The 26,030-nt window shown below is 45.9% G+C and overlaps 1 protein-coding gene across 2 annotated transcripts in view; it reads left to right on the forward strand.

Annotated features, from left to right (window-relative positions):
- The window catches only part of LOC121543682 (putative adenosylhomocysteinase 3), a 46,723-nt gene that overhangs the window by 17,402 nt on the left and 3,291 nt on the right, over nucleotides 1-26,030 (forward strand). For both annotated transcript variants that reach the window (XM_041853782.2, XM_041853784.2), the window contains exons 2-15: nucleotides 9,054-9,162; nucleotides 11,230-11,373; nucleotides 13,418-13,518; nucleotides 13,755-13,857; nucleotides 14,295-14,389; nucleotides 14,509-14,615; nucleotides 14,818-14,934; nucleotides 15,098-15,161; nucleotides 15,776-15,864; nucleotides 15,962-16,032; nucleotides 18,056-18,150; nucleotides 19,961-20,059; nucleotides 24,927-24,995; nucleotides 25,209-25,287. In XM_041853782.2, coding sequence (XP_041709716.1) covers nucleotides 9,054-9,162; nucleotides 11,230-11,373; nucleotides 13,418-13,518; nucleotides 13,755-13,857; nucleotides 14,295-14,389; nucleotides 14,509-14,615; nucleotides 14,818-14,934; nucleotides 15,098-15,161; nucleotides 15,776-15,864; nucleotides 15,962-16,032; nucleotides 18,056-18,150; nucleotides 19,961-20,059; nucleotides 24,927-24,995; nucleotides 25,209-25,287 — 1,342 coding nt within the window. The remainder of the gene's footprint in view (nucleotides 1-9,053; nucleotides 9,163-11,229; nucleotides 11,374-13,417; nucleotides 13,519-13,754; nucleotides 13,858-14,294; nucleotides 14,390-14,508; nucleotides 14,616-14,817; nucleotides 14,935-15,097; nucleotides 15,162-15,775; nucleotides 15,865-15,961; nucleotides 16,033-18,055; nucleotides 18,151-19,960; nucleotides 20,060-24,926; nucleotides 24,996-25,208; nucleotides 25,288-26,030) is intronic.

A 26,030-nucleotide genomic window follows, 5' to 3' on the forward strand; every position in this document is an offset into this window, starting at 1 on the left:
AATTTGGTGAGATGTTATTCTTGAAGGAAACTCAGTAACTTGTAGTTAATGGGTAAATTCCTGGGGGGGATGTAGCATTATGGTTAGTTTTGACCAGTATCATCTAAAATGGGCAGTAAGAGGCGGATCGGCTCAATCGTTTGAAGACTGTTCTGATGAGAACAATAGGACACTCATGCCAGGCTGTCCTCAGCCCACCCTGCCAAGACTCTCCTCAACTTAGCCAGAGAGACTTATGGTGTCGACAATCTCTTCTCAGTAGGCCTAATTATCTCACCCTTCGTTACCTTTCACAGTCAGATTTTACACGCACTAAAGATCTAGCCTAATGTGATAACCATGTCCTAAAGACAGATTTGGGATCTCTTAAAACCAAAGCACAGCTCAATCACATACTTGTGTTCCTCTTATAGCCCAGTTAAGACTGGGTCTGGTTTATTTGTTGAAGCAACCACTCCCCCACCATCCACATTGTAGCAGTCCAGGCTCCAACCCCTGTCACTACAGCTGAGTACACACACATAGGGCCTGCTCTGGATGTGTCTCTGAACAGCTCAAGGGCCACATTGGAGTATGCACACTTCACACGCAAGGATCAGTTTACTCACACACACACACACAGATATCCTCCCTCCCCTGGAATCAAAGACAATAAGCCGTCTCTCTCTCTCACTCCCTTCTACTGTATTTTCCCTGGATTTCACAAAGGCACAATGTTCCTCTGCTGTAACAAACTGATCTGTGAGCTCTCTGAGAGTAAAGGACTCTGAGGAATGGCCTGTCCTGGCTGTGCCATGCCTTAGAGACAGCGCAATCCATGTCATCTTTCTCAAAGACGTATCACCGTCTGCGGCGGCCCATTGGACTAGCCTCTGTTTACTTAACAATCTGTTAGGGACTGAGTTTTCCCTTCCCTTCAGCTCGTCAACTGACTTCACCTTTGTGTCTCCGAAGCGGGAAAAACCTCACCACATCAAAGTTCACTCAGTTCAGTTCGGTCCCGCGCTCTGTTCTGGTGCTTTTCATTGCCTCATTGTTTGAAAGGTCAAACTTCTTCACCGAGGGCGGTAACTGATTAAAAAATCCTGGGTTTTGTCTTCCCATGTTTGTTAAGTTTGGCAACATGATATGGAGTGGGAAACTGGCAGAGGATGTTGGGAGATATATTTTAAATGCCTCACTCACTCACTCAATATTTTATTTTTTTATTTTATACATTTACATCATTTAGCAGACGCTCTTATCCAGAGCGACTTACAAATTGGTGCATTCAACTTATGATAGCCAGTGGGACAACCACTTTCTTTTTTTGTTTGTTTTTGAAATTTTTATTTTTTTTAGTGTGGGGGAAGGATTACTTTATACTATTCCAGGTATTCCTTAAAGAGGTAGGGTTTCAAGTGTCTCCGGAAGGTGGTCAGTGACTCTGCTGTCCTGGCATCATATACCTTTTATTTAACTAGGCAAGTCAGTTAAGAACAAATTCTTATTTACAATGACGGCCTTCACCGGCCAAACCCGGACGACAATGGGCAAATTGTGTGCCGCCCTATGGGACTCCCAATCACGGCCGGTTGTGATACAGCCTGGAATCGAACCAGGGGGTCTGTAGTGACGCCTCAAGCACTGAGATGCAGTGCCTTAGACCGCTGCGCATGTCGCCAACTTCTTCTATCCTTGAAAATGACAGAGCATCTTGGGATCTGGTCAGTTTCAGTGGACAGACTTCTCATGCAGTCAATCATTACATTGCAGATCAGCGCTTAAGCAGTGATCACCCAGCCCTTTGCGTGCATTCCCCCATCTCATGTCTGCCGGTGTGGGCTCCACCCTGCTCTGTCTGGGGAAGGCTAGTTCCCAGGCTCCTGTTACAAAGGCCTGCTCTCCTCAGTTTTCAAACTTCCTTCAGGGCATCACGTTACGCTGACTCAATTATATTGCATGTCATGCCGGTGTGGGCTCCACATACAGGCTTATCATTGTCATCTGCACCAAATGATTGCCGCATTATTGATATCAATGCTTCTGGGTGCATTGTTTTGTGGTACCTCTCTGAATGCGTTGTTAGTTCTGGTTGTGGATGAGTAAAGGGGACTGGAAGTGAACTTAGTCGGACTAGTGTTTTCCCGCTGAATACAGTCCTTCATGGAGAGGGAGGGAGGGAGGGAGAGCAATTGTAGCTATAAAGTTGTCTTTAGATAATACCTAGGTGTTGGTGGGAAACAGAATGTGTACAATCACTTTATTTTCAACCTTTATTTTGACAGGGAGTCATGCTGAGACCATGCTCTTTTTTCTTCCTTTTCTTTTACATCTATACATGTCAATATTCACATCAATACTCGAAAAGCAAAACAGTCATAGACAACAAACACATTCTTCAGTAAAAAGGTCCTCAATCAGCCTTGTTGAATTGCCCTAGAGGCACCAATTCATCCAATTTTAGAGTGCCTTGCAGATTTTTCCACAAGTAAGGTGCAAAAAACCTTAAAGCAGATTTACCTAACTCAGTGGAGATCGAAGGGTTAGCCATCCCTGAGACGGAGTCTTCTCTCGTACGTCTAAGTTAACAATGATGAAAGGTACGTCGGAAGTTTATGCAGGAGGGCTTTATAAACAAAAATAGTGCAATGCATCGATCTACGAGCCTTCAGAGGGCCAGCCTACTTTCTGAAACAGACTGACTCGGTTTGGGGTTGACGCGCTGTACTCTGACCTAATGAAAAGCTATTGCTGATGCTGAAAAGAGTACATCTTTAAGTTTTTTTTATCTTCTCTCGACATGCCCTGGCCTCCCTTTATTGCTTCAAGAGGTTTGTGTATTTTTCCTGGTCTGATCCAGCTGATGTGCTGTCATGTCAGGAATCAGGATGGCCTGACACTCCACTTCTCCCCATCCAGCTATGAGCCCTCCAACCAGAGCAGAGCACAGTCTGTAGCTAGTGTTGGCAGAATATCACAAAGAGTACTGCCTGTCAGCTGCAGGGATGGAAGCCCAGAGTTCTGATGCCTCTCACACACATACTCCAACTGCGTGTGCAGAGTATTTGCACAGGCTGGTGTCGTAGTACATAGTCTTTTAGTACATTTGTCTTGTACTCACTCTTTCTCTCTTTCTCTCCCTATTTCTTTTATTTTCAATTTCTCACTCCTCCTTTCACTCTCCCTCTCTCAAACGTTGAATTCCTCTTCCTGTCTTGTCTTCATTCTTCCTTGCTCTCGTTCCCTCTCCCTTTCTCATAGTCCTCCAACCCACCCAGTATCATCCGTCCAGGCCTGTACTGGTCCCATGTGTCTCCGGCACCTCCCTCCCTGTCTGTTTCCATTCTCTCTGTTTTGAACCATGGATTCTGCCTGGTGTGATTCCACAGTATCACATCTGATCACATATATGCCTGTTTATTTTTCTCAGGACTGTAGCCTGGTGCTCTGTGTTGTTTGAAGTCCCTCTTCTCGCTGGAACTCTTTCCAGAGTTTCAGACCCCATGGAGGCTGGCTGCTCAGTGGGTGTCACTCTGCTCTGTGGCTTCGCCCTGGAACAGCTTACCCTGCAGCCGACCCTAGTGAGGCTGGGCCTGGAGCAACACACATGTCGGCCTCATGCTCTTCCAGTATACTATAGTATTATGGCTAATATACACTCTGTGGCCAGTTTATTCACAAATGGTTTGCTACTACAGACAATCACGTGGCCGTAGCTTGCTATATAAGCAGGCAGACAGGCATCAAGGCCTTCAGTTACTGTTCGATTGAACGTTAGTGCAAGCTAACAGGCCGGCCACTGGACAATTGAGCAGTGGAAAAACATTGCCTGGTCCGACAAATCCCGGTTCCTGTTGTGTCATGCTGATGGCAGTCAAGATTTGACGTAAGCAGCATGAGTCCATGGCCCCATCCTGCCTGGTGTCAATGGTACAGGCTGGTGGTGTAATGGTGTGGGGAATGTGTTCCTGGCACACGTTAGGCCCCTTGATAGTTGAGCAACGTTTGAAAGCCACAGCATATCTGAACCTTGTTGCTGACCAGGTACATCCCTTCATTGGGCTCCCAAGTGGCGCAGCGGTCTAAGGCACTACATCTCAGTGCTTGAGGCGTCACTACAGACCCCCTGGTTCGATTCCAGGCTGTATCACAACCGGCCGTGATTGGGAGTCCCATAAGGCGACGCACAATTGGCCCAGCGTCATCCGGGTTTGGCCGTGACTTGCCTAGTTAAATAAAGGTAAAATATTTTGTTTATTTTAAATTGCTACAGTGGGGTCTGACCCGGTACTAGATGAGTGTATCTAATAAACTGGCCACTGAATGTGTATGACTACAGCACAATAATAATAAAGTATATAACCACAATTAAACCCCGGTGGTTCGAGCCCTGAATGCTGATTGGCTGAAAGCCGTGGTATATCAGACCGTATACCATGGGTATGACAAATTACTTTTTACTGCTCTAATTACGTTGGTAACCAGTTTATAATATCAATAAGGCAACTCGGGGGTTTGTGGTATATGGCAAATATACCACGGCTAAGGGCTGTTCTTAGGCACGACGCAATGTGCCTCAGAACAACCCTTAGCCGTGGGCCTTATTGCTTAATGAGACCTCACCTTTGGTGGTCTCGGCCAGTCAGTAATGTTACACAACTTCCAAAGCCCGCCTTGCCAAGCGAACACACTGCCACCTGGTGATGCAACCTTGCCAATGCAGACACCTCTCTGTCTGGGCTGAGGGGGCACCTGGCACCTGTCTTCCCCAGACACTACAAATGTGGCACGGGATGGTCGTTTGGGCCATGGGTGTGCTTGTGATTCTGCCTGGCTGGCTGGCCAACATTGACCAGGTTCCTCTAGGCAACAGTCAACTAGCCATGCCCTGCTCCAGTGAGAGGTGGCAGGCTTTGGTGACCGTGGGCTCTGTTAGGCAGTGTTGGGTTAGCATCTATTATTCACCTCTCATTAGCCTTGCAATCACTGAACATGCATAATGTATGTATTATGTGCTGTGCAGTTCTGCAAGGTTAATACCGTTAATGCAGACTCTGCAGTAGGATGCAGGGAGAGAGAAGACTAGTATTCACTACTACTATGCAGCATTGGTAGTGTACCACAGAAGGCTTTGATCTCTCTCTCTCTCTCTGGGACCCTTGCCCTGTCTCATGTCTCATCCTGGATGTGGGATTAAGAGGAATCATTGGTCCAGTCCAATCCCAATCCTACTTCAATGGTTACTGGTGGTATAGAAATTGATTAATCTATTTCATGCACTAATATGGACAATTAGGCCTAGCTATGAGTATTCCCTTAGCCGCATTGGAGAGATCCACATGGTTGCTCTCTCGTGTCAGTGATCAAGATGAATTACAGCAGTTCATATTTCTAGATGAATGGTCTTCCCCACTACAGTCAATAATATTTTCCTCTAATCTGTTGAAACATCTCCTCCCTCTGCTCGGTGATCAATGCGTTTTACTGTTCCGCAGGAAATGTAGGCTATCCAGTTTTTATCATGCACTGCTGATAATCCTTAGCCAAACTGTTTTCCCTAAGTTTCACTGTTGTTTCACTACAATGGTGGGCACAGCGTTCAGTCTGGTTTAACCCAGTTAGGTAATCCTAGTGCAGGGCCAGAATGCTGCTATAGGGCAGGGAGGCAGTTTACCCTGTACCCTGCTAGCAGTCTGTGGTCCTCCCTCCCTCTCTCTCTTTCTTGCATAACTATCATCTCTCACTCACATTATGCTAATGCTATGCGTGCAGCTGTGAGCATGGGCAATCCGACGTCTGAAGTGGCCGTACAGCATTTACTGCAATGCATCCGCCGCAGTCAGGGCTTTCATACTTCTTGCGCTTAGCAGAGCTGTTGTCAAGGAAGTGCGTTTGTGTTTATACAGGACGTACCGCCCCCACCTACCGTCAACCAAATCATTACGGAGCTATACGGAGCCCTCCACAAAATTTGAGAGGCGCGATGCGGTACGGAGTGTGATTTGGACTCTGCATGCCTCCGGAATCTCCGCAATTGTGTCACACCCTCCATACGAAGCCTCCGACCACATTTTCGGATCAAGCATAAATTGGCTTTTAGAGCAACATATGATCATTCGAGGAAACAAGGGGAGTGTATTTGAATAGCATATAATCAATTCACATTATCTGCAATAATAACAACATGGTCTCCTCAATGTAGTGGTGGATGGATATTAACATTCGAAATGGAACTCATTCAAAAGCCTGTGTTTGCTCATGCATTCATTGAATGTCCAAACACTGATCATGCATGTCAGCCTCACTTATATTCTGGTACTGACCTTGTCTAACACATATTACGAAATGGAAGTTATCAATTGCCACAGTCCCCATTCTTGGCATTCTATCTCCTATTTATTTTATAGCCAACACAGTTAGTTCTCCTGGAATGTGTCAGTAGTCAGCCAGTGTGTCTGATTGCACAGGTCTAAATCCTTGATTAAGTCTGTTGGATTAATGCTTTGTTTACTGACCCTGAATCCTTTACTCCTGCCCTATGAAACCTCTTAGACCCAAATGTCATGGTTGTGTGTGTTTGTGTTTGTGTTGGATGGCGCAGAGGAGTTTGCTCAGGAGGCACATGTCCAAGCAGTCCGTTTCCGTCAGACACTTGCATGACGATCTGGCATAAGGAGCAAGTCGGATGGCCAAGTTTGAAATCTGTTTCCTGTCGTTGCCCCTCAGTGACCCTTGGTTTGAACTTTGATTGAAACAAGTAACAGATTGAAATGTTTTGCAAGAAATGAAGCCAAACCTTTGATGTTATGTGATCTCTCACTGCTGGGCAAGTGGGCATTGTCTATTGTAAACTACCACCATAGAGATCATGTAGGCCTATATTTCTTCTAGGCCTATAGTCTACATTATTTTTCTAGTACAGCAGTCTTGGTCTCACACAAACACACACAGATGGGCCTAATCAGTTACACAAAGACTCTATTGTCTGTCCCAGTGGTGGTAGCCCAGGGCCTCTCCTTGGCAGAACCCACTGTCCTGATCCCCTCCAAAATACAGCTCTGCAACCCTCCTTCCTACCATTTCACCCTGGGTCCACCGGTCTGCTGTGGATGACCTCAATAGTCCCCAGCCAAGAGCCATTCAGGGTCACACGGTTGTTGGCCGTGATAACGAATCCCCAATCCAATCCAGCCTGTGAACAATTAACAATTAAACAAGTAGAGGGTGAGTGGGGAACAATTCTGCATTGTTTCTGAGGCACAGCACATGGGTGACAGTCCGGACCAGTTAGGGCTGGATCGGGGTAAAGCAGTCTGGGTAATTAGAGGGTATAAATGGACCAGGCCCATAACTGCTCGTTTTCCAGACACACACCCTCTAATCCAAACACCGTTTCTCACCTCACACCGCTCCACTGAGTCATGTTGTCGAAGAAGAAGGATGATGACAGTGGAGGTGAACCCAGTAGGAGGAAGGTAAGACAGGAGGAGGATGGATTAGGTTGGGACTGACAGGCTTCGGTAGAAGATGAATTTCAATCTACATATGTGTACAGGCGTATATGGATCTTATTGTCTTGGGCCTCATTGCTGGTGACTTTTTCTGCTTGTTCTGCATTTGTTTGGTTGGCAGACGCAGACTTGTGTCCGAGCACTGTATGGTGGGTGTGTAAGGGAGAAGGAGAGAAAGAGACGTTTGAGAGTGGCCGGTTTGAGGACTGTGTATATAAGTTTGGTCAGTGCGACTCAGTTACCATGGATGGTTGTAATGCCAGTGTTAATATAATACCACGTGTGGACCCCAGGAAGAGGAGCTGCTGCTTCTGCAACAGCTAATGGGGATCCTAATACAAACCAATTCCACCAGCCATGCCTCTCCCTCTGAGTGAAGAGGAAGGAAGCCATGATGAGGGAACCAAGTGGATACTTGAAAAACCTGACTCACTATCATGAGTATGCAAGACCTTTGTCTCTCCCATGACTCAGATCCATTTGTCTGGTTGGTGGTGTTAAATTCAGATTGCACATCCACGATTCCCTCCCACTCCCTCTCTGTCTCTCAGTAGTCATGCCGCAGCTTCCTGTATAGAGAGGTGAACAGACACATCTGGTACTCTGGATGTTCTTCAGACACTCTGTGGGCGTATTTCAGCGTGACTGTGTCCTGTGTCAGTGTTTGTGCGTACACACACTCATTAGACTGTTTACGATTTGTTTTGCACTCAGATGATAAGCGGAATGTTCGCACACATTGAAGTGTATTCCAGGTGCTTGGAAAACGAAACCGGATAAGATTAAAGAAGAACTACATGAACAGAAAAATAACTAAACTCTTTTGGTGCTGCAAAATCCTATTTTTATCTGTGAAATCTCCCTGGGCTCATATTTGGAGTGATTTGTCCAGATTGTATAGTGTTACATATTCATTCAACAATACCGCTCTACATCACTGAGATGAATATGCTTTACATCCCATTTTATCACGATCACATACGGCATCGCTGGCTGTTTTATTTTTCCATGAAGTTATTGTGTCCTTGTTGCTGGTTTTATGGCACCAGTAAGTAATCCATCAATATTACCAGCAGCAGGATTAACGTCATATTCCATCCAAACCAAAGCTGCCTCTCTGGCTCTAGCCTGTTAGTAGAATGTAGGTCTAACGATGTTACTGCAGATAAATCGTGATGTAACCATTGGGTTGTTCACTGTATGTAGAGTCTAGTGGTGAGCTGACTAGGCTCGATTCAGACCTTAGCAATGAACTGTTGTGCTAAATCAATCACTAGCCCCTAACCCATAGACACTTGATGCCTCCACACCCCTTATAGATCTTACAGAACCCTGATGTGGATAAATGGTGGGAACTATACATAGCCTTGAGTGCTACGGTTATCATATTGCTTAGACTATACCCATCTGATACTTCCTTTAAGATGTGCAAGGGGCCAACAAGAAAAAAGTATATCAGGGAAGGAGTTACTGCATTTTTTGTTTTTGAGTGGGTGTTGGAGGTTGGACATTGGTGCTTGTGTGGGCATTGTGGTCTCATTCCCCCCTCTCTGCCAGCAGATCCAGTTTGCGGACCAGAAACAGGAGTTCAACAAACGTCCCACCAAGATCGGCCGCCGCTCTCTGTCCCGATCCATCTCCCAGTCCTCCACAGACAGCTATGGCTCAGGTACCGAGAATACACACACACACACCTGACACGCGCGCACACACACACCTGACACACTCACAAGCCCCCCCGCCCCCCCACACACACACATACAAACCCCCACACACACCCTGTGCCTAACTCTAATCACAGCCCAGGTACAGTATCCAGTATCACACAGTGAGTCTATTTCCAGATAGGTAGGGAGCAGGAAGGTTCTCTGTAACGTATAACTGGATGAAGAGGAGACGATACAGGCCACAGAGAGCTGCTAGTGTTCTCTCTAGTTTCTAACACTGTGTTCCAGTGAATAAGAACTGCAGCCACACACACACCAATGTCCTTGTGAAAATTTGAGATCAGTTTTTTTCTTTTTCTGGCAGGCATGCCAGTGTAAGCCGATTTTAAGGTTGGGGGTCCATAAAAGAGAGGAAGTCAGAGGGTGAGAGAAAGGTAGAGGAGAGGGAACATTCCCACTATACTAGTAGTCCTGATCACCTGCTTATCCCACTCCTGCTTGTTCCCAGGGCTACTAGAGGCCCCTTTCAAGAGAGGGGGAGAAAGAGAGAGGAGAGGCGACATTAACACTGAAGCACTGGAATGGCTCTGTAGTAGGATAAGGAGGGGCCTGTCAGTCCTGCGTGTCATAAAAAGGGCATGACCCTTGCTTTACAACCAGTGTTGTAAACATGTTTGTCAGGAAAGAAGTGTGAAAGACGTAGTGTGAAATACCGCATCCCTGGCGTGACTGGCAATCCCCTATGTGGCCTCTCATTCTTCCACTTGTGAAGTGATTTTGAGATGTCCTACCTGGCTGTTCCTCATCTTTTTGAATGTCACGCACAGACACACTCACCGGCCACTTCGCCCAAATGCCTCAAAAGTCCACTCTCTCTCCTTTCTTCTTTGTCCTCTCACTGTACCTCATTGCATTCTGTCCGCCCCCACTCTCTCCCTTTCTCTTTCTCCCCCACTGGCTACTCTTTCGCTCTCTTCCTCACACTCCCTCTCTTTCCTGATCCCCAGCCCTGTAATTCCCAGCCCTCAGCTCTGTGGTTGCTGTAATTATTCCCACAGAACGAGTCAACAGAGTTAGAGTCCTGACTGTCCCCACTGACCCTTCTCTCTCCCTCTGTCTCTTTTTTTTCCGTCTTTCTCTCTCTCCCGCTCACATGCTCTCTGTCCCAGCCCTGGGCCTTGAGTGCACACACACACACACACACACACACTGTGGGAGAGCAGTAATTTGGCTAAAGGCGTCCACATGCTTCCCATCTGAAACAGTTCGTAGATATATTATGATATTTTGTGTTCGTTTTTGTTTGTTTTGGTCTTGAGCAATGTTTTTTTCGGCTGTTCGTGCAAATGTTTTCTCTCGAGGCAAGCCGACGTTCGGTAGCCGACATCTACGCCCCTTCGTCGGTGATTGGTTGACAGTAGGGATTCTTCAATTAAGTGTTTGTTGTCATTCAACGAGATACGAATCGTTTTCACGCACATTGTTTCACTTGAGAAATACTGCATCTAACCAAAAGTTAGATGTAAAATTGTATGACTAAGATCTCCCCGGCAAAAACGTCAAAATGAATGACAGATTTCTTGACTTATCTTAGATTAATTCTGACTATTTTGAGGAAGTGTATACTGGCTATGGCGTCTCAAGATGGACAATTGACAATTTTTTCTTGTTTTTCAAGCGAAGGTCTTTTAACTGAGTATGTGTTGCACAGATGTTCACTTCGCCTAGCCGAGTTCTGCTAGGATCAAACCGAACCTAGTATGTAGACGCCCATGCTCTGCAGGTGTATTCTGCCCTGCCCTGGGGCTCAGTCCTTAGATATAGCTCATAATGTGAGCTATGCAGTTGTTTTGGACATCAGAGTAGATTGTGGCCTAGTGTGTGGTCAGGTCACGTATGTTGTTAGTTTAATGTCTATATCCTGAGGGCATGTTGAATGTGCATTATTGTGTGTGTGTGTGTGCAGCTCGCGTGCTGCTGTTGAGTGTGTGTAGACGTGCTGTTGCGTGTGTGTTGTGTCCTGTCCTGTACTCTGAATCCTCTCTTCTCTGTCCTGCTCTCTCTTTTAGCTGCGTCGTACACGGACAGCTCTGACGATGAGACCTCTCCTCGGGACAAGCAGCAGAAGAACTCCAAGGGCAACGGAGACTTCTGCATCAAGAACATCAAGCAGGCCGACTTCGGACGCAGGGAGATCGAGATCGCTGAGCAAGGTGGGTTAGGGCTAGAGGTGTGTGTGGCAAGGTGGAAGATGTGTGCATACGAGTGTGTGTGTGTGTGTGTGTGTGAGGGAGAGAGAGTGAGAGAGTGTGATTCTGTGATGGTATGATTCTGTGTGTGTGCCACGCTGACAGGCCATCTCCTCCAGGGCTGTGTGCTCAGTGGCCATATGTTCCCAGCCTGTGAGATAAACAGCAGGGGGCCACAGGCCTCTTCCACTAAGACCCAATCAAGCACACTGTGATGGGACACTCCATCCTCTGCTGAAACCCAACAGGACACACCACTGACCACTCACAGTCCTACGTGTCTGTACTGCACCACTGACCACTCGTAGTTATATGTGTCTGTACTGCACCACTGACCACTCACAGTCCTACATGTCTGTACTGCATCACTGACCACTCACTGTCCTACGTGTCTGTACTGCATCACTGACCACTCACAGCCCTACGTGTCTGTACTGCGTCACTGACCACTCGTAGTTATACGTGTCTGTACTGCATCACTGATCACTCACAGCCCTACGTGTCTACTGCACCACTGACCACTCATAGTTATACGTGTCTGTACTGCACCACTGACCACTCACAGTCCTACATGTCTGTACTGCACCACTGACCACTCACTGTCCTACGTGTCTGCACTGCATCACTGACCACTCACAGTCCTACGTGTCTGTACTGCATCACTGACCACTCACAGTCCTACGTGTCTGTACTGCACCACTGGTTCCACATAATCCCAAGTGTCTATACTGCATATCATACATAGCCTTGTCTACTACTCAACACATAACCCCAACACTGTCTGTACAGCTGACCTCAGATAGCCCTAACACTGTCTGTACAGCTGACCGCAGTCTGTACTGCAGGCTAAATGACGTAAATGTAAATGTACAACACTTTCAAGTTTTCTAAGTCTATATACAGCTGACCTCAGATAGCCCTGGCTCGGTAGGCCTTATCACTTCTAGGCAAATCCCCGCCTTATCTTACCTCATTGGTCACCATAGCAACACCCACCTGTAGTATGCGTTCCAGCAGGTATATCTCACTGGTCGTCCCCAAAGCTAACACCTCCTTTGGCCGCCATTCCTTCCAGTTCTCTGTTGCAAATGACTGGAATGAACTGCAAAAATCTCTGAAGCTGGAGACTCTTATCTCCCTCATTAACTTTAAGCATCAGTTGTCAGAGCAGCTTACCGATCACTGCACCTGTACACACCCCATCTGTAATTAGCCCACCCAACTACCTCATCCCCATATTGTTATTTATTTTGCTCATTTGCACCCCAGTATCTCTATTTGCACATTTACATTTTTACATTACATTTTAGTCATTTAGCAGACGCTCTTATCCAGAGCGACTTACAGTTAGTGAGTGCATACATTATTATTATTTTTTTTCATACTGGCCCCCCATGGGAACATAATCTTCTGCACATCTATCACTCCAGTGTTAATACTAAATTGTAATTATTTTTCACTATGGCCTATTTATTGCCTTACCTCCATAACTTACTACATTTGCACACACTGTAGATATATTTTCTATTGTGTTATTGACTGTACGTTTTGTTTATTCCATATGTAACTCTGTGTTGTTGTTTTTATCACACTGCTTTGCTTTATCTTGGCCAGGTCGCAGTTGTAGATGAGAACTTGTTCTCAACTGGCTTACCTGGTTAAATAAAGGTTAAATAAATAAAAATTATCACACATGGCTCAAGCTCTGAATGTCTAGGTGACAGACCATTGACAGAGCAACAGAACCCAGAGGGGAAAGATTCCACCATCTGGGAGGGTTCCCAAAGCACATTGGCCAGCTAACTTTGATTAACCACGCTTAAGCAAGGGGATCAAAGAAAGATTCATTGAATTTAATTTTTGATAGTTATTTTATTTATTTAGCATTTTAAAGATTATACAGAGAAGGATGCCTTTTTAAAGTATTGGAACAGGACCAATGGTTTTGTAGTAATGTTGTAATGTTGGGTCAAAATAACCTGTCGGTTGTGTTGTCTCCTCCACACAGAGATGCCAGCCCTCATGGCCCTGAGGAAGAGAGCCCAGGGAGAGAAGCCTCTGGCTGGAGCCAAAGTGGTGGGCTGCACCCACATCACAGCTCAGACAGCCGTGAGTTACACACACACACAAACACACACACGCCACCATCCACCGCTCAGCCTACTGTGTCTGCCACTTCTGCTCAGAACCCCAACTCACAGGCGTACTGAATGGCACTAGTCTTAAGCCAGCTTTACACATCTTTTAGCGGCAGCGCTAGCAATGCTGGCTTTTCTTTGAACACAATTGTCTCCATTGGCTGTGTCCTAACTGAACGTGCGGTCTGGTCTGTGTGTGTTGTGCAGGTGTTGATGGAGACTCTGTCTGCCCTGGGGGCTCAGTGCAGGTGGGCTGCCTGTAACATCTACTCCACTCAGAATGAGGTGGCAGCTGCTCTGGCTGAGGGAGGTGAGTGTCAAAAGGGCTGCTTCATTTGAGCGTCTGTGTCGTGTGGGAGCTCTTTCTCTGTCACGACCGCTGACCAATTCAATTCAACCAATTCAATGGTATGATATTCATAAGAATATGCTGCAGTGCCAAATTTCTCTCTCTCGCGCTCTCTCTCTCTCCTCTCCTCTCTCTCTCTCTCTCTCTCTCTCTCTCTCTCTCTCTCTCTCTCTCTCTCTCTCTCCCTCTCCCTCTCCCTCTCCCTCTCCCTCTCCCTCTCCCTCTCCCTCTCCCTCTCCCTCTCCCTCTCCCTCTCCCTCTCCCTCTCCCTCTCCCTCTCCCTCTCCCTCTCCCTCTCCCCTCTCCCTCTCCCTCTCCCTCTCCCTCTCCCTCTCCCTCTCCTCTCTCTCTCTCTCTCTCTCTCTCTCTCTCTCTCTCTCTCTCTCTCTCTCTCTCAGGGTTCTCTGTGTTTGCGTGGAAGGGCGAGTCAGAGGATGACTTCTGGTGGTGCATCGATCGCTGTGTCAACCTGGAGGGCTGGCAGCCTAACATGGTACGTCTGTCTGTCACCCTCAATCACTCTATCTCTCAGTTACAGACTGCCACCCAGACTTTGTTACGGTGTAAATTATCCTGATCAGTTAGAAATACACATTGTGTGTCCTTTTCCAGATCTTAGATGACGGCGGAGACCTGACCCACTGGATCTATAAGAAATACCCCAACATGTTCAAGAAGATCAAGGGCATCGTGGAGGAGAGCGTCACTGGAGTACACAGGTGGGTGGATTGCTACTCACCACACAACTTCATTATAAATTGACTAATTGTCTAGACTGAGAAAAACAGTGTTTTGTCAGGGATTTGTTTTGAAGTGAGTGGTCTGTCTTCTATGGCCATGTCTCCATCTAGTGGCCATATCAGGTAGTGTCAGGTTTCAGTGCTTGATTATAATGCCCATCTGTTGCTACTCTTTGAATAGGTTGTACCAGCTGTCCAAGGCGGGGAAGCTGTGTGTCCCGGCCATGAATGTCAACGACTCTGTGACCAAGCAGAAGTTTGACAACCTCTACTGCTGCAGGGAGTCTATCCTGGACGGGTAGGACAACTCTAACAACTCTAAGAAGATTACTTCATTGTCCGTTGTCTCACATAATTGTCTTTGGGTGCTGACGGCCAGGAGTAATCCCATTGTCTACGGATGACTTAAACATTTGTCATGCTAACTTCCTGTGATTTGTGTTTCTTCTCTCTCCCTCCAGTCTGAAGAGGACCACTGATGTAATGTTTGGGGGAAAGCAGGTGGTGGTGTGTGGATATGGAGAGGTAAGAGTCTCTTACCTACTGTATATTGGTGATGGGGAAAACAATTGGTAGTTTCATATCGCTATATTATTTGTGGACGATATTATATTGATATTCGACTCCAAGTATCGCTAAAATAATAATACAATAATGTTTTTGCTACTGTAAGTCGGCTGTACCTGCACCGAAATTCCAGATTGGGAATTTAGCCAGGACACTGGGGTTAACACCCCTACTCTTACGATAAGTGCCATGGGATCTTTAGTGACCACAGAGAGTCAGGACACCCGTTTAACGGCCCATCCGAAAGACGGGACCCTACACAGGACAATGCCCCCAATCACTTCCCTGGGGCATTGGGATATTTTTCTAGACCAGAGGAAAGAATGCCTTCTACTGCCCCTCCAACACCACTTCCAGCAGCATCTGGTCTCCCATCCAGGGACCGACCAGGACCAACCCTGCTTAGCTTCAGAGGCAAGCCAGCAGTGGGATGCAGGGTGGTATGCTGCTGGCTATCTAAACACCTTATTATATAAAAATGGACCACCAGAGGACACTGTTTACCATCCAAGTCTGTAGTGTAGCCTCCATCAGTCCTATGCCCATGTATGTTTTTATTTGTGCATCCATAGGTGGGGAAGGGCTGCTGTGCTGCTCTCAAGGCCATGGGCTCCATCGTGTACGTCACAGAGATCGACCCTATCTGTGCCTTGCAGGCCTGGTAAGTTCAACCAATCAGAGCCTGGTACATGAACTAATCGGCCAATGGCAGCAGGGTGAACAAGGAAGTAACGCGTTTGTTTCCCGTCCCTGTTCAGCATGGATGGCTTCAGACTGGTGAAGCTGAATGAAGTCATCAGACAAGTGGACATTGTCATCACCTGCACAGGTGAACAACTCTCCCTTGTCCCCTCGGTCAGCACTAGATGGCCACATTAGAACAGATAAGTGGCAACAGTGTCAGAACTAACAACCAGGTGCAAGTACATGAGCTCTTTCGCGTTTAAGTCAGGGTTTAGATTTTTTTATTAAAATCACATTTGTGGTTAGAAACCACTATACTCACATCCTTTCCAGCATGGGCATAGCAACAACAACCACTTTCTCCTTATGGCTTTACTGCTTGACTGATTCAGGCTGCACCACTCTATTCACACATAAACACACACACTCTCCCCCAGCAGCCTAGAGGGTAGTAGGCAGAAGGGTATAGACCAGTGGTCACCAACCGGTCGATCGCGATCTCCAAGGCATTCCTAGTCACCAAACATTTCTGTAAAAATACAACGATAAATCCTTGCGTTCCTATTTTTCATTTCGAGCTGTTGGCGGTAGGTGCACTTGATTCAGCAGCCCTAGCGCCGGGAAGGCAAAAGTGTTCACATTCTGAACCATTTCATGTGTCTGAAGGTAGAACTCTGCCTACCCGGCAGGCCCAGAGAGATCAAATCAAGTGCACCGATAGGCCTACCGTTGGCCAATCAGATGGCTCAGATCACCGTGTCTGCACAGTTTCCTCGAGCCATAGACTGTAAAAATAAGCCTCTAACGCACAGCAAAGTTGATACTGTGAGATTTCAAAACTTTTAAAACATGACTAGAGAGAGACTCAATGAATACAGCAAAGAGCTGTATGTTTAAATTGTTATTCAGCACTGTCAACTCTTTGTTCAACACTTTTATAATCCATAAAATGCGCATTCTCCCTACTTCCACTCACACTACAACCAGCACTGCAGCTGCAATGAATGAGTAGGCTATAGCAAAGTGTTTCGATAAGCTTGCGTTATTATTAGCAGCTTGTGACTTTTTTAATATCGAGGAATATTTCACTTTCTCGGGTCATCGGAGTAACAACATGAATTGGTGCATGAGGCAGAAAAATGCAGTGCGACTTGAGTTTCCCCTTTTATCAGAGGAGGGACGGTGAGTCGGGTGAGTGGCATCCTCACCGCTGCTCCTTCCCTCCCATCAGACTGACAATCAGATGCAGGCCATCAGTCCAGTAAAAAAGAAAAAAAGCTAATTATTATGCTCACTCAGCTGTGCCTCACAAGTAATACAACAAATGATCTATTACCAGTGTGATCATGTACCTAGAATTTTTAAATATAATTTCAAAATGGTCTGAGAAGAACAACATTGGCAGGGCAATTCAAGCATAGCCAATATGCACTGATATTGTATTAGGCCTATAACCTACTGCACAAACCTCATTGCTACATAACTGTTTTTAATTGGTTAATGTTGCGTAGGCTTACATTTTTAAGTTATGTCAAAAAAAAGATATTGGCTTGCATTTTGACTCAGAAAGTGATCTTGACTCAGAAAGGGTTGGTGACCACTGGTATAGACATTACAGAAGTCATCTCAAGCACTACGACCTAGCAGCCAGTCAGTCAGTGCTCCACATTCAGATTCAATCAGAGTGAAGAGTTAATTGCGACAGACTGCATACCTCCCTAGTTAATTATTGACAAGCTGCAGTCATCAACGTTAATTGAAAAAGGATATACAACCTTAATCACTCATGCGAATGTGTGAGTGCACACACACTCAGACTTACTTTGAGGCACGCAATGCAATTTAGACACTTATTCATACAGTAGGTCTATGGGGAGAGTGGATGTGGAGAGCTATGGTGCAATTTGAGTAGATTGATTTTTTGTATCTAGTGCAGGAGATTTATTCCAAGCATAATTTGTGTAGCATATACACTAACATAATTCATTTTGAAGTGATATAAACAGCAACATTGAGCATATATCTGCCTAGCAAGAGTTATTTGTAGTATTCGCCTTTCTCCTCTGCCCACTTATGCATTTCTCTGACATTTCAGTGTACAGTAGTGAACATGATGATTGTGAGAGTGTAATATTGATGGTATGTTTATGATGTTCCCTCTACTCCAGGAAATAAGAACGTGGTGGTGAGAGAATACTTGGACCGTATGAAGAACGGCTGTATCGTCTGTAACATGGGACACTCAAACACCGAGATTGATGTGGTGAGTGAAGTGTGTTTGTGTGTGTGTGTGCATATTGGTGGGAGGTGGGGGGTTGTATGTATGTGTGTGGGTGTGTTATTGTGACTGTCTGTGACAGCTTAACTGATCGTGTGGGTGGAAACACGGCTGTCACCAATGCTTGTCACATTATTGTCACTGTGGGGGAAGCTGTGATACGACAACGTCCCTGACCTGACGATGTCATAGTTACGGGTTGGCTCGCTATGCCTGTCACTTCTTATCACTCTTACGGTGACATCCTCAGGGTCATAGGGAAACCATTTTCATAGTGACTGTTGTCATCAAGGCCTGAAACTAACTTTTTGGTCCACCAGCCTCTGCGGCAAATACAGTACCAGTCAAAAGTTTGGACACCTACTCATTCAAGGGTTTTTCTTTATTTTTACTATTGTAGAATAATAGTGAAGATATCAAAACTATGAAATAACACATATGGAATCATGTAGTAACCAGAAAAGTGTTAAACAAATCAAAATATATTTTCTTCTTCAAGTGCAGTCGCAAAAACCATCAAGCGCTATGATGAAACAGGCTCTCATGAGGACCGCCACAGGAATGGAAGACCCAGATTTACCTCTGCTGCAAAGGATAAGTTCATTAGAGTTAACAGCCCCGGACATTGCAGCCCAAATAAATGCTTCAGAGTTCAAGTCACAGACACATCTCAACATCAACTGTTCAGAGGGGACTGTGTGAATCAGGCCTTCATGGTCGAATTGCTGCAAAGAAACCACTACTTAAGGACACCAATAAGAAGAAGAGACCTGCTTGGGCCAATAAACACTAGCAATGGACATTAGACCTGTGGAAATTTGTCCTTTGGTCTGGAGTCCAAATTTGAGATTTTTGGTTACTACATGATTCCATATGTGTTATTTCATAGTTTTGATGTCTTCACTATTATTCTACAATGTAGAAAATAGTAAAACAAATTTAAGAAAAACCCTTGACTGAGCAGTTGTGTCCAAACTTTTGACTGGTACTGTAGATTAAAAAAATCTACCAGCCACTCTGATTTTCTACAAGCCAAAATATTTTTTGCCCATAATAATTTAATAAAAGCATATCAGCATGCTTTGTAATGTTTCTAAAACAATAAATGTATTACTAGTTAGAAGTGATGTGGTATATTGCTCAATGTTATTTCATTTTTTGTGACCTGAGTGTCTTAACCAAAATATCACAGATGAGATACAAATGTTCAGCTGCCCCTTTAAGTGCGGGCGGTTACCGTGGCAACGAGAGCACTGAGCTGCTGGAGTCGCCTGCTCTCCTCAGAGACAGTGTGCCTGTGATATAGAGAATCTGACTAGTAGCCAATGTCTTTGCTAGCACTCAAATATTGAAAAACAACCTAGCTTGTGAACAAAACCATGTAAATAGCCAAGAAACACAAGGACAACGTCTCAGTAAATTAGACCAGCTTTTATGCTTGTGCGCACCGGTTCTAAAATTAGTATTCAACACAGTGCACACAGCTCCCCACCCAAGCAGTGTTGCTGCGCGTTGCGGGATATTATTATAAGATTCGTAGTTCTTTGTGTGATTAGCTACCAGCTATGAAACAAAATGACAGAAACACTTTGAGAACAGCTACTGCAGAATTTATTTAGCTATAAATGAGCTCATACTTGATTTCTAACAAAATGAATGGTGAAAATTGTGAAATGGACATCTTACCCACCAATGCCAAAATCTACCCGCAGGTGTCGATTTTAGGCCCTGGTTGTCATAGTGAAACTGCTCTCATGGTAACTGTTTCCTGTCCGTTTGTTGTCCTCTCCTTCAGGCGAGCCTGCGGACCCCGGAGCTGACCTGGGAGAGAGTGAGGTCACAGGTGGACCATGTCATCTGGCCTGACGGCAAGAGGATAGTGCTGCTGGCTGAGGTGATCTATCTATCATCATCATCATCGTCACGTTAATAACAGCCTGTCCATGACGGTAGTGCCTCAATTCACTGCTCAGTCACAAGGGTCAATGATCCGATCTGTAAATCCTCTCAACTTCCAAATAACTGGGCGTGAATAGCTCCAAATGATCCATATGTAATTGTGCAACAACCCCTATTGGAGGCTGAGCCTGGTAAACTAGCAGTACGTCTACACCACACTCCCTCTCTCATAGCAGAGAGAGACACAGAGGCGCTCTCGCTCTCTGTGTGTGTGAGCAATCTCTGACAGAATGAAACCACTGCGAGAGAGAGTCAGACAGAAAGCCAGGTAGAAAGACGGGCAGGCCAGGTTCTTCAGTGCGTCTGCTGTTTGATCTCCTCCAGGCTTTAATCAGATAATAGAATCCCCCTCTCCTCTGCTGTTTGATCTCCTCCAGGCTTTAATCAGAGAATAGAATCCCCCTCTCCTCTGCTGTTTGATGATCTCCAGGCTTTAATCAGAGAATAGAATCCCCCTCTCCTCTGCTGTTTGATCTCCTCCAGGCTTTAATCAGAGAATAGAATCCCCCTCTCCTCTGCTGTTTGATCTCCTCCAGGCTCCAATCAGAGAATAGAATCCCCCTCTCCTCTGCTGTTTGATCTCCTCCATGCTTTAATCAGAGAATAGAATCCCCCTCTCCTCTGCGAGAATAGAACCCCCCTCTCCTCTGCTGTTTGATCTCCTCCAGGCTTTAATTAGAGAATAGAATCCCCCTCTCCTCAGCTGTTTGATCTCCTCCAGGCTTTAATCAGAGAATAGAATCCCCCTCTCCTCTGCTGTTTGATCTCCTCCAGGCTTTAATCAGAGAATAGAATCCCCCTCTCCTCTGCTGTTTGATCTCCTCCAGGCTTTAATCAGAGAATATAATCCCCCTCTCCTCTGCTGTTTGATCTCCTCCAGGCTCCAATCAGAGAATAGAATCCCCCTCTCCTCTGCTGTTTGATCTCCTCCATGCTTTAATCAGAGAATAGAATCCCCCTCTCCTCTGCGAGAATAGAACCCCCTCTCCTCTGCTGTTTGATCTCCTCCAGGCTTTAATTAGAGAATATAATCCCCCTCTCCTCTGCTGTTTGATCTCCTCCAGGCTTTAATCAGAGAATATAATCCCCCTCTCCTCTGCTGTTTGATCTCCTCCAGGCTTCAATCAGAGAATAGAATCCCCCTCTCCTCTGCTGTTTGATCTTATCCAGGCTTTAATCAGAGAATAGAATCCCCCTCTCCTCTGCTGTTTGATGATCTCCAGGCTTTAATCAGAGAATATAATCCCCCTCTCCTCTGCTGTTTGATCTCCTCCAGGCTTTAATCAGAGAATAGAATCCCCCTCTCCTCTGCTGTTTGATCTCCTCCATGCTTTAATCAGAGAATAGAATCCCCCTCTCCTCTGCGAGAATAGAACCCCCCTCTCCTCTGCTGTTTGATCTTCTCCAGGCTCCAATCAGAGAATAGAATCCCCCTCTCCTCTGCTGTTTGATCTCCTCCATGCTTTAATCAGAGAATAGAATCCCCCTCTTCTCTGCTGTTTGATCTCCTCCAGGCTTTAATTAGAGAATATAATCCCCCTCTCCTCTGCTGTTTGATCTCCTCCAGGCTTCAATCAGAGAATATAATCCCCCTCTCCTCTGCTGTTTGATCTCCTCCAGGCTTTAATCAGGTAATAGAATACCCCTCTCCTCTGCTGTTTGATCTCCTCCAGGCTTTAATTAGAGAATAGAATCCCCCTCTCCTCTGCTGTTTGATCTCCTCCAGGCTTTAATCAGAGAATAGAATCCCCCTCTCCTCTGCTGTTTGATCTCCTCCAGGCTTTAATCAGAGAATAGAATCCCCCTCTCCTCTGCTGTTTGATCTCCTCCAGGCTTTAATCAGAGAATAGAATCCCCCTCTCCTCTGCTGTTTTGATCTCCTCCAGGCTTTAGTCAGAGAATAGAATACCCCCCTCCTCTGCTGTTTGATCTCATCCAGGCTTTAGTCAGAGAATAGAATACCCCTCTCTGCTGTTTGATCTCCTCCAGGCTTCAATCAGAGAATAGAATCCCCCTCTCCTCTGCTGTTTGATCTCCTCCATGCTTTAATCAGAGAATATAATCCCCCTCTCCTCTGCGAGAATAGAACCCCCCTCTCCTCTGCTGTTTGATCTCCTCCAGGCTTTAATTAGATAATAGAAACCCCCTCTCCTCTGCTGTTTGATCTCCTCCAGGCTTTAATCAGAGAAGAGAATCCCCCTCTCTGCTGTTTGATCTCCTCCAGGCTTTAATCAGAGAATATAATCCTCCTCTCCTCTGCTGTTTGATCTCCTCCAGGCTTTAATCAGAGAATAGAATCCCTCTCTCTTCTGCTGTTTGATCTCCTCCAGGCTTTAATCAGAGAATAGAATCCCCCTCTCCTCTGCTGTTTGATCTCCTCCAGGCTTCAATCAGAGAATAGAATCCCCCTCTCCTCTGCTGTTTGATCTCCTCCAGGCTTTAATTAGATAATAGAAACCCCCTCTCCTCTGCTGTTTGATCTCCTCCAGGCTTTAATCAGAGAAGATAATCCCCCTCTCTGCTGTTTGATCTCCTCCAGGCTTTAATCAGAGAATATAATCCTCCTCTCCTCTGCTGTTTGATCTCCTCCAGGCTTTAATCAGAGAATAGAATCCCTCTCTCTTCTGCTGTTTGATCTCCTCCAGGCTTTAATCAGAGAATAGAATCCCCCTCTCCTCTGCTGTTTGATCTCCTCCAGGCTTCAATCAGAGAATAGAATCCCCCTCTCCTCTGCTGTTTGATCTCCTCCAGGCTTTAATCAGAGAATAGAATTACCCCTCTCCTCTGCTGTTTGATCTCCTCCAGGCTTTAATCAGAGAATATAATCCCCCTCTCCTCTGCTGTTTGATCTCCTCCAGGCTTCAATCAGAGAATATAATCCCCCTCTCCTCTGCTGTTTGATCTCCTCCAGGCTTTTAATCAGAGAATAGAATCCCCCTTTCCTCTGCTGTTTGATCTCCTCCAGGCTTTAATCAGAGAATAGAATACCCCTCTCCTCTGCTGTTTGATCTCATCCAGGCTTCAATCAGAGAATAGAATCCCCATCTCCTCCAGGCTTTAATCAGAGAATAGAATCCCTCTCTCCTCTGCTGTTTGATCTCCTCCAGGCTTTAATCAGAGAATAGAATCCCTCTCTCCTCTGCTGTTTGATCTCCTCCAGGCTTTAATCAGAGAATAGAATACCCCTCTCCTCTGCTGTTTGATCTCCTCCAGGCTTTAATCAGAGAATAGAATCCCTCTCTCTTCTGCTGTTTGATCTCCTCCAGGCTTTAATCAGAGAATAGAATAATGTTCTCCTCTGCTGTTTGATCTCCTCCAGGCTTTAATCAGAGAATAGAATCCCTCTCTCCTCTGCTGTTTGATCTCCTCCAGGCTTTAATCAGAGAATAGAATACCCCTCTCCTCTGCTGTTTGATCTCCCTCAGGCTTTAATCAGAGAATATAATCCCCCTCTCCTCTGCTGTTTGATCTCCTCCAGGCTTTAATCAGAGAATAGAATCCCTCTCTCCTCTGCTGTTTGATCTCCTCCAGGCTTTAATCAGAGAATAGAATCCCCCTCTCCTCTGCTGTTTGATCTCCTCCAGGCTTTAATCAGAGAATATAATTCCGTTCTCCTCTGCTGTTTGATCTCCTCCAGGCTTTAATCAGAGAATAGAATCCCCCTCTCCTCTGCTGTTTGATCTCCTCCAGGCTTCAATCAGAGAATAGAATCCCCCTCTATTCTGCTGTTTGATCTCCTCCAGGCTTTAATCAGAGAATAGAATCCCTCTCTCCTCTGCTGTTTGATCTCCTCCAGGCTTTAATCAGAGAATAGAATACCCCTCTCCTCTGCTGTTTGATCTCCTCCAGGCTTTAATCAGATAATATAATCCCTCTCTCTTCTGCTGTTTGATCTCCTCCAGGCTTTAATCAGAGAATAGAATCATGTTCTCCTCTGCTGTTTGATCTCCTCCATGCTTTAATCCAAGAATAGAATTCCTCTCTCCTCTGCTGTTTGATCTATTCCAGGCTTTAATCAGAGAGTAGAATCCCCCTCTCCTCTGCTGTTTGTTTGCCACTCTGTCTTCCCTCTTTGACTCTATTCTCTCCATCTTCACTTCTGGACTCTCTCACTTCTCTTCTCCTGTCTCAATCTGAGAGGCTTTTTCAAAGAGAAGTGGTTGTTTTGTTAGTTTGGTTCTCTGGAGCTCATCTGTAGTTCTGTTCTTCTGACTCACTTCCCTCAACAGAACAGGGAAGTGTGGGCTGCCTCAGTTCCACCAGGCAGTGCGTGCATACTGCATAAAGTAACAGTACGCCGCATTGTACTGTTACTGCTACTCGCAGGGAATTGAAACTAAAGCACCACCAAAGCTTAATTTCTACATACTAACACAACATGTTGCAGCTCTCTGGAGAAAAAATAACATTTTTGCAGGCTTTCTGTGTCACTTAGGAGTGTATGATAGCAGTAGTAAATGTAGGCCAGATCAGTTCCTCCTCCTTTGTGAATGCTGCCTCATTAGCAGTCTGAGCTCAGTAACAGTTCCATTTTCTCTCTCTGTTTACACCACATCTGTTCTGAGATAACAGGCAACTCTTCTGTTATTGTGATCTTGGAATCAGCAACACTGTTTTTGACATTTGTCGATGTCAGCCCCACACACACACACACACACACACACACACACACACACACACACACACACACACACACACACACACTGTATCTTATCATTGAGATGGAGGTGAAGGCAGTTTTCTCTGATTCTGTGTGCTGTTAACTGGTTGTTAACCCAATGTGTGTCTCTATCTGTCCTCAGGGTCGTCTTCTGAACCTGAGCTGCTCTACAGTCCCCACCTTTGTCCTGTCCATCACCGCCACCACCCAGGTACCGTGTGTGTGTGCGTTTTGTGATTTGTGTGTAGGGTGGATCAGCATTGTTGTGTGTGCGCCACTTCGTACAGTAATCGTAGAGATTAGGGTCCTGTCATTGCTCTGCCGCTGACCCCAGGCCAGGCCGTGTGCGTCATGAGAGCGACCTTGGCGTTGCCATGGTAACCGATGTGTTTGATTGACATCTGGGTCTTGTCTCATACCTCAGGCGCTGGCTCTGATAGAGCTGTATAATGCCCCAGAGGGACGTTACAAACAGGATGTCTACCTGCTGCCCAAGAAGATGGGTAAGAGACCGTGCTCTATGTCCACAGACATACTCCTTCATCCATCCTCTGTACTCAACCATCCGGCTCACACACACACGCTCCCTCATCCTTATCCTCTCAGGCCTCAGCCGAGGCATCCAGTAGTGACCCGACAGCACCCGTCCCCCTGTCTGAACCTCTGACAAAACCCTTTTAGGAGAAAACATTGAGTTGAAAGGGGATCAGCCAGAATGCACAACAAAGACTCAACTCAGCAAAGAGAAGCTATAGATATACAGGATAGGGAAAGGGAAGGCTAGCATGACCTTAAAGATATTTCGAAGCAGCTCTGTACTAACTCATCCCCTGCAGCCATGTCTTGAATTGGGTTATTTATGTTCTACGTCATGATCCAAAACCAACACTGGGTGTTGGTATATCAGGGTGTGTTTGCGGCGTTTAGTCTTTTTTTCTATTCATTTACAGTCATTGCACTGTCTGGGAAATATCATTCATAGTAGAATGCATCCTATTTAGAGAGGAGTGTGTGTGTCTGGGTGTATGCATGCATGTGTTGGTGTGTGTCTGCAGCTGGCAGCGTAGCCGGGTCTCTGCCCCCCACAGCGTATAGAGTAAAAGCAGGGAGGACGAGATGCAGACTGGCAGAGAGGCTCAATATAGGTCAGCCTGTCAGAGCCTGCTGCTAAGCTCATTGCACCATCACTGACAGAGCATGACAGAGGGAGGGAGGGAGGGAGAGACGAGAGAAGCAGCCCCAGTGT

Source organism: Coregonus clupeaformis, unplaced genomic scaffold (genome assembly GCF_020615455.1).
Source record: "Coregonus clupeaformis isolate EN_2021a unplaced genomic scaffold, ASM2061545v1 scaf0234, whole genome shotgun sequence".
In the NCBI taxonomy this organism is placed as follows: domain Eukaryota; kingdom Metazoa; phylum Chordata; class Actinopteri; order Salmoniformes; family Salmonidae; genus Coregonus; species Coregonus clupeaformis.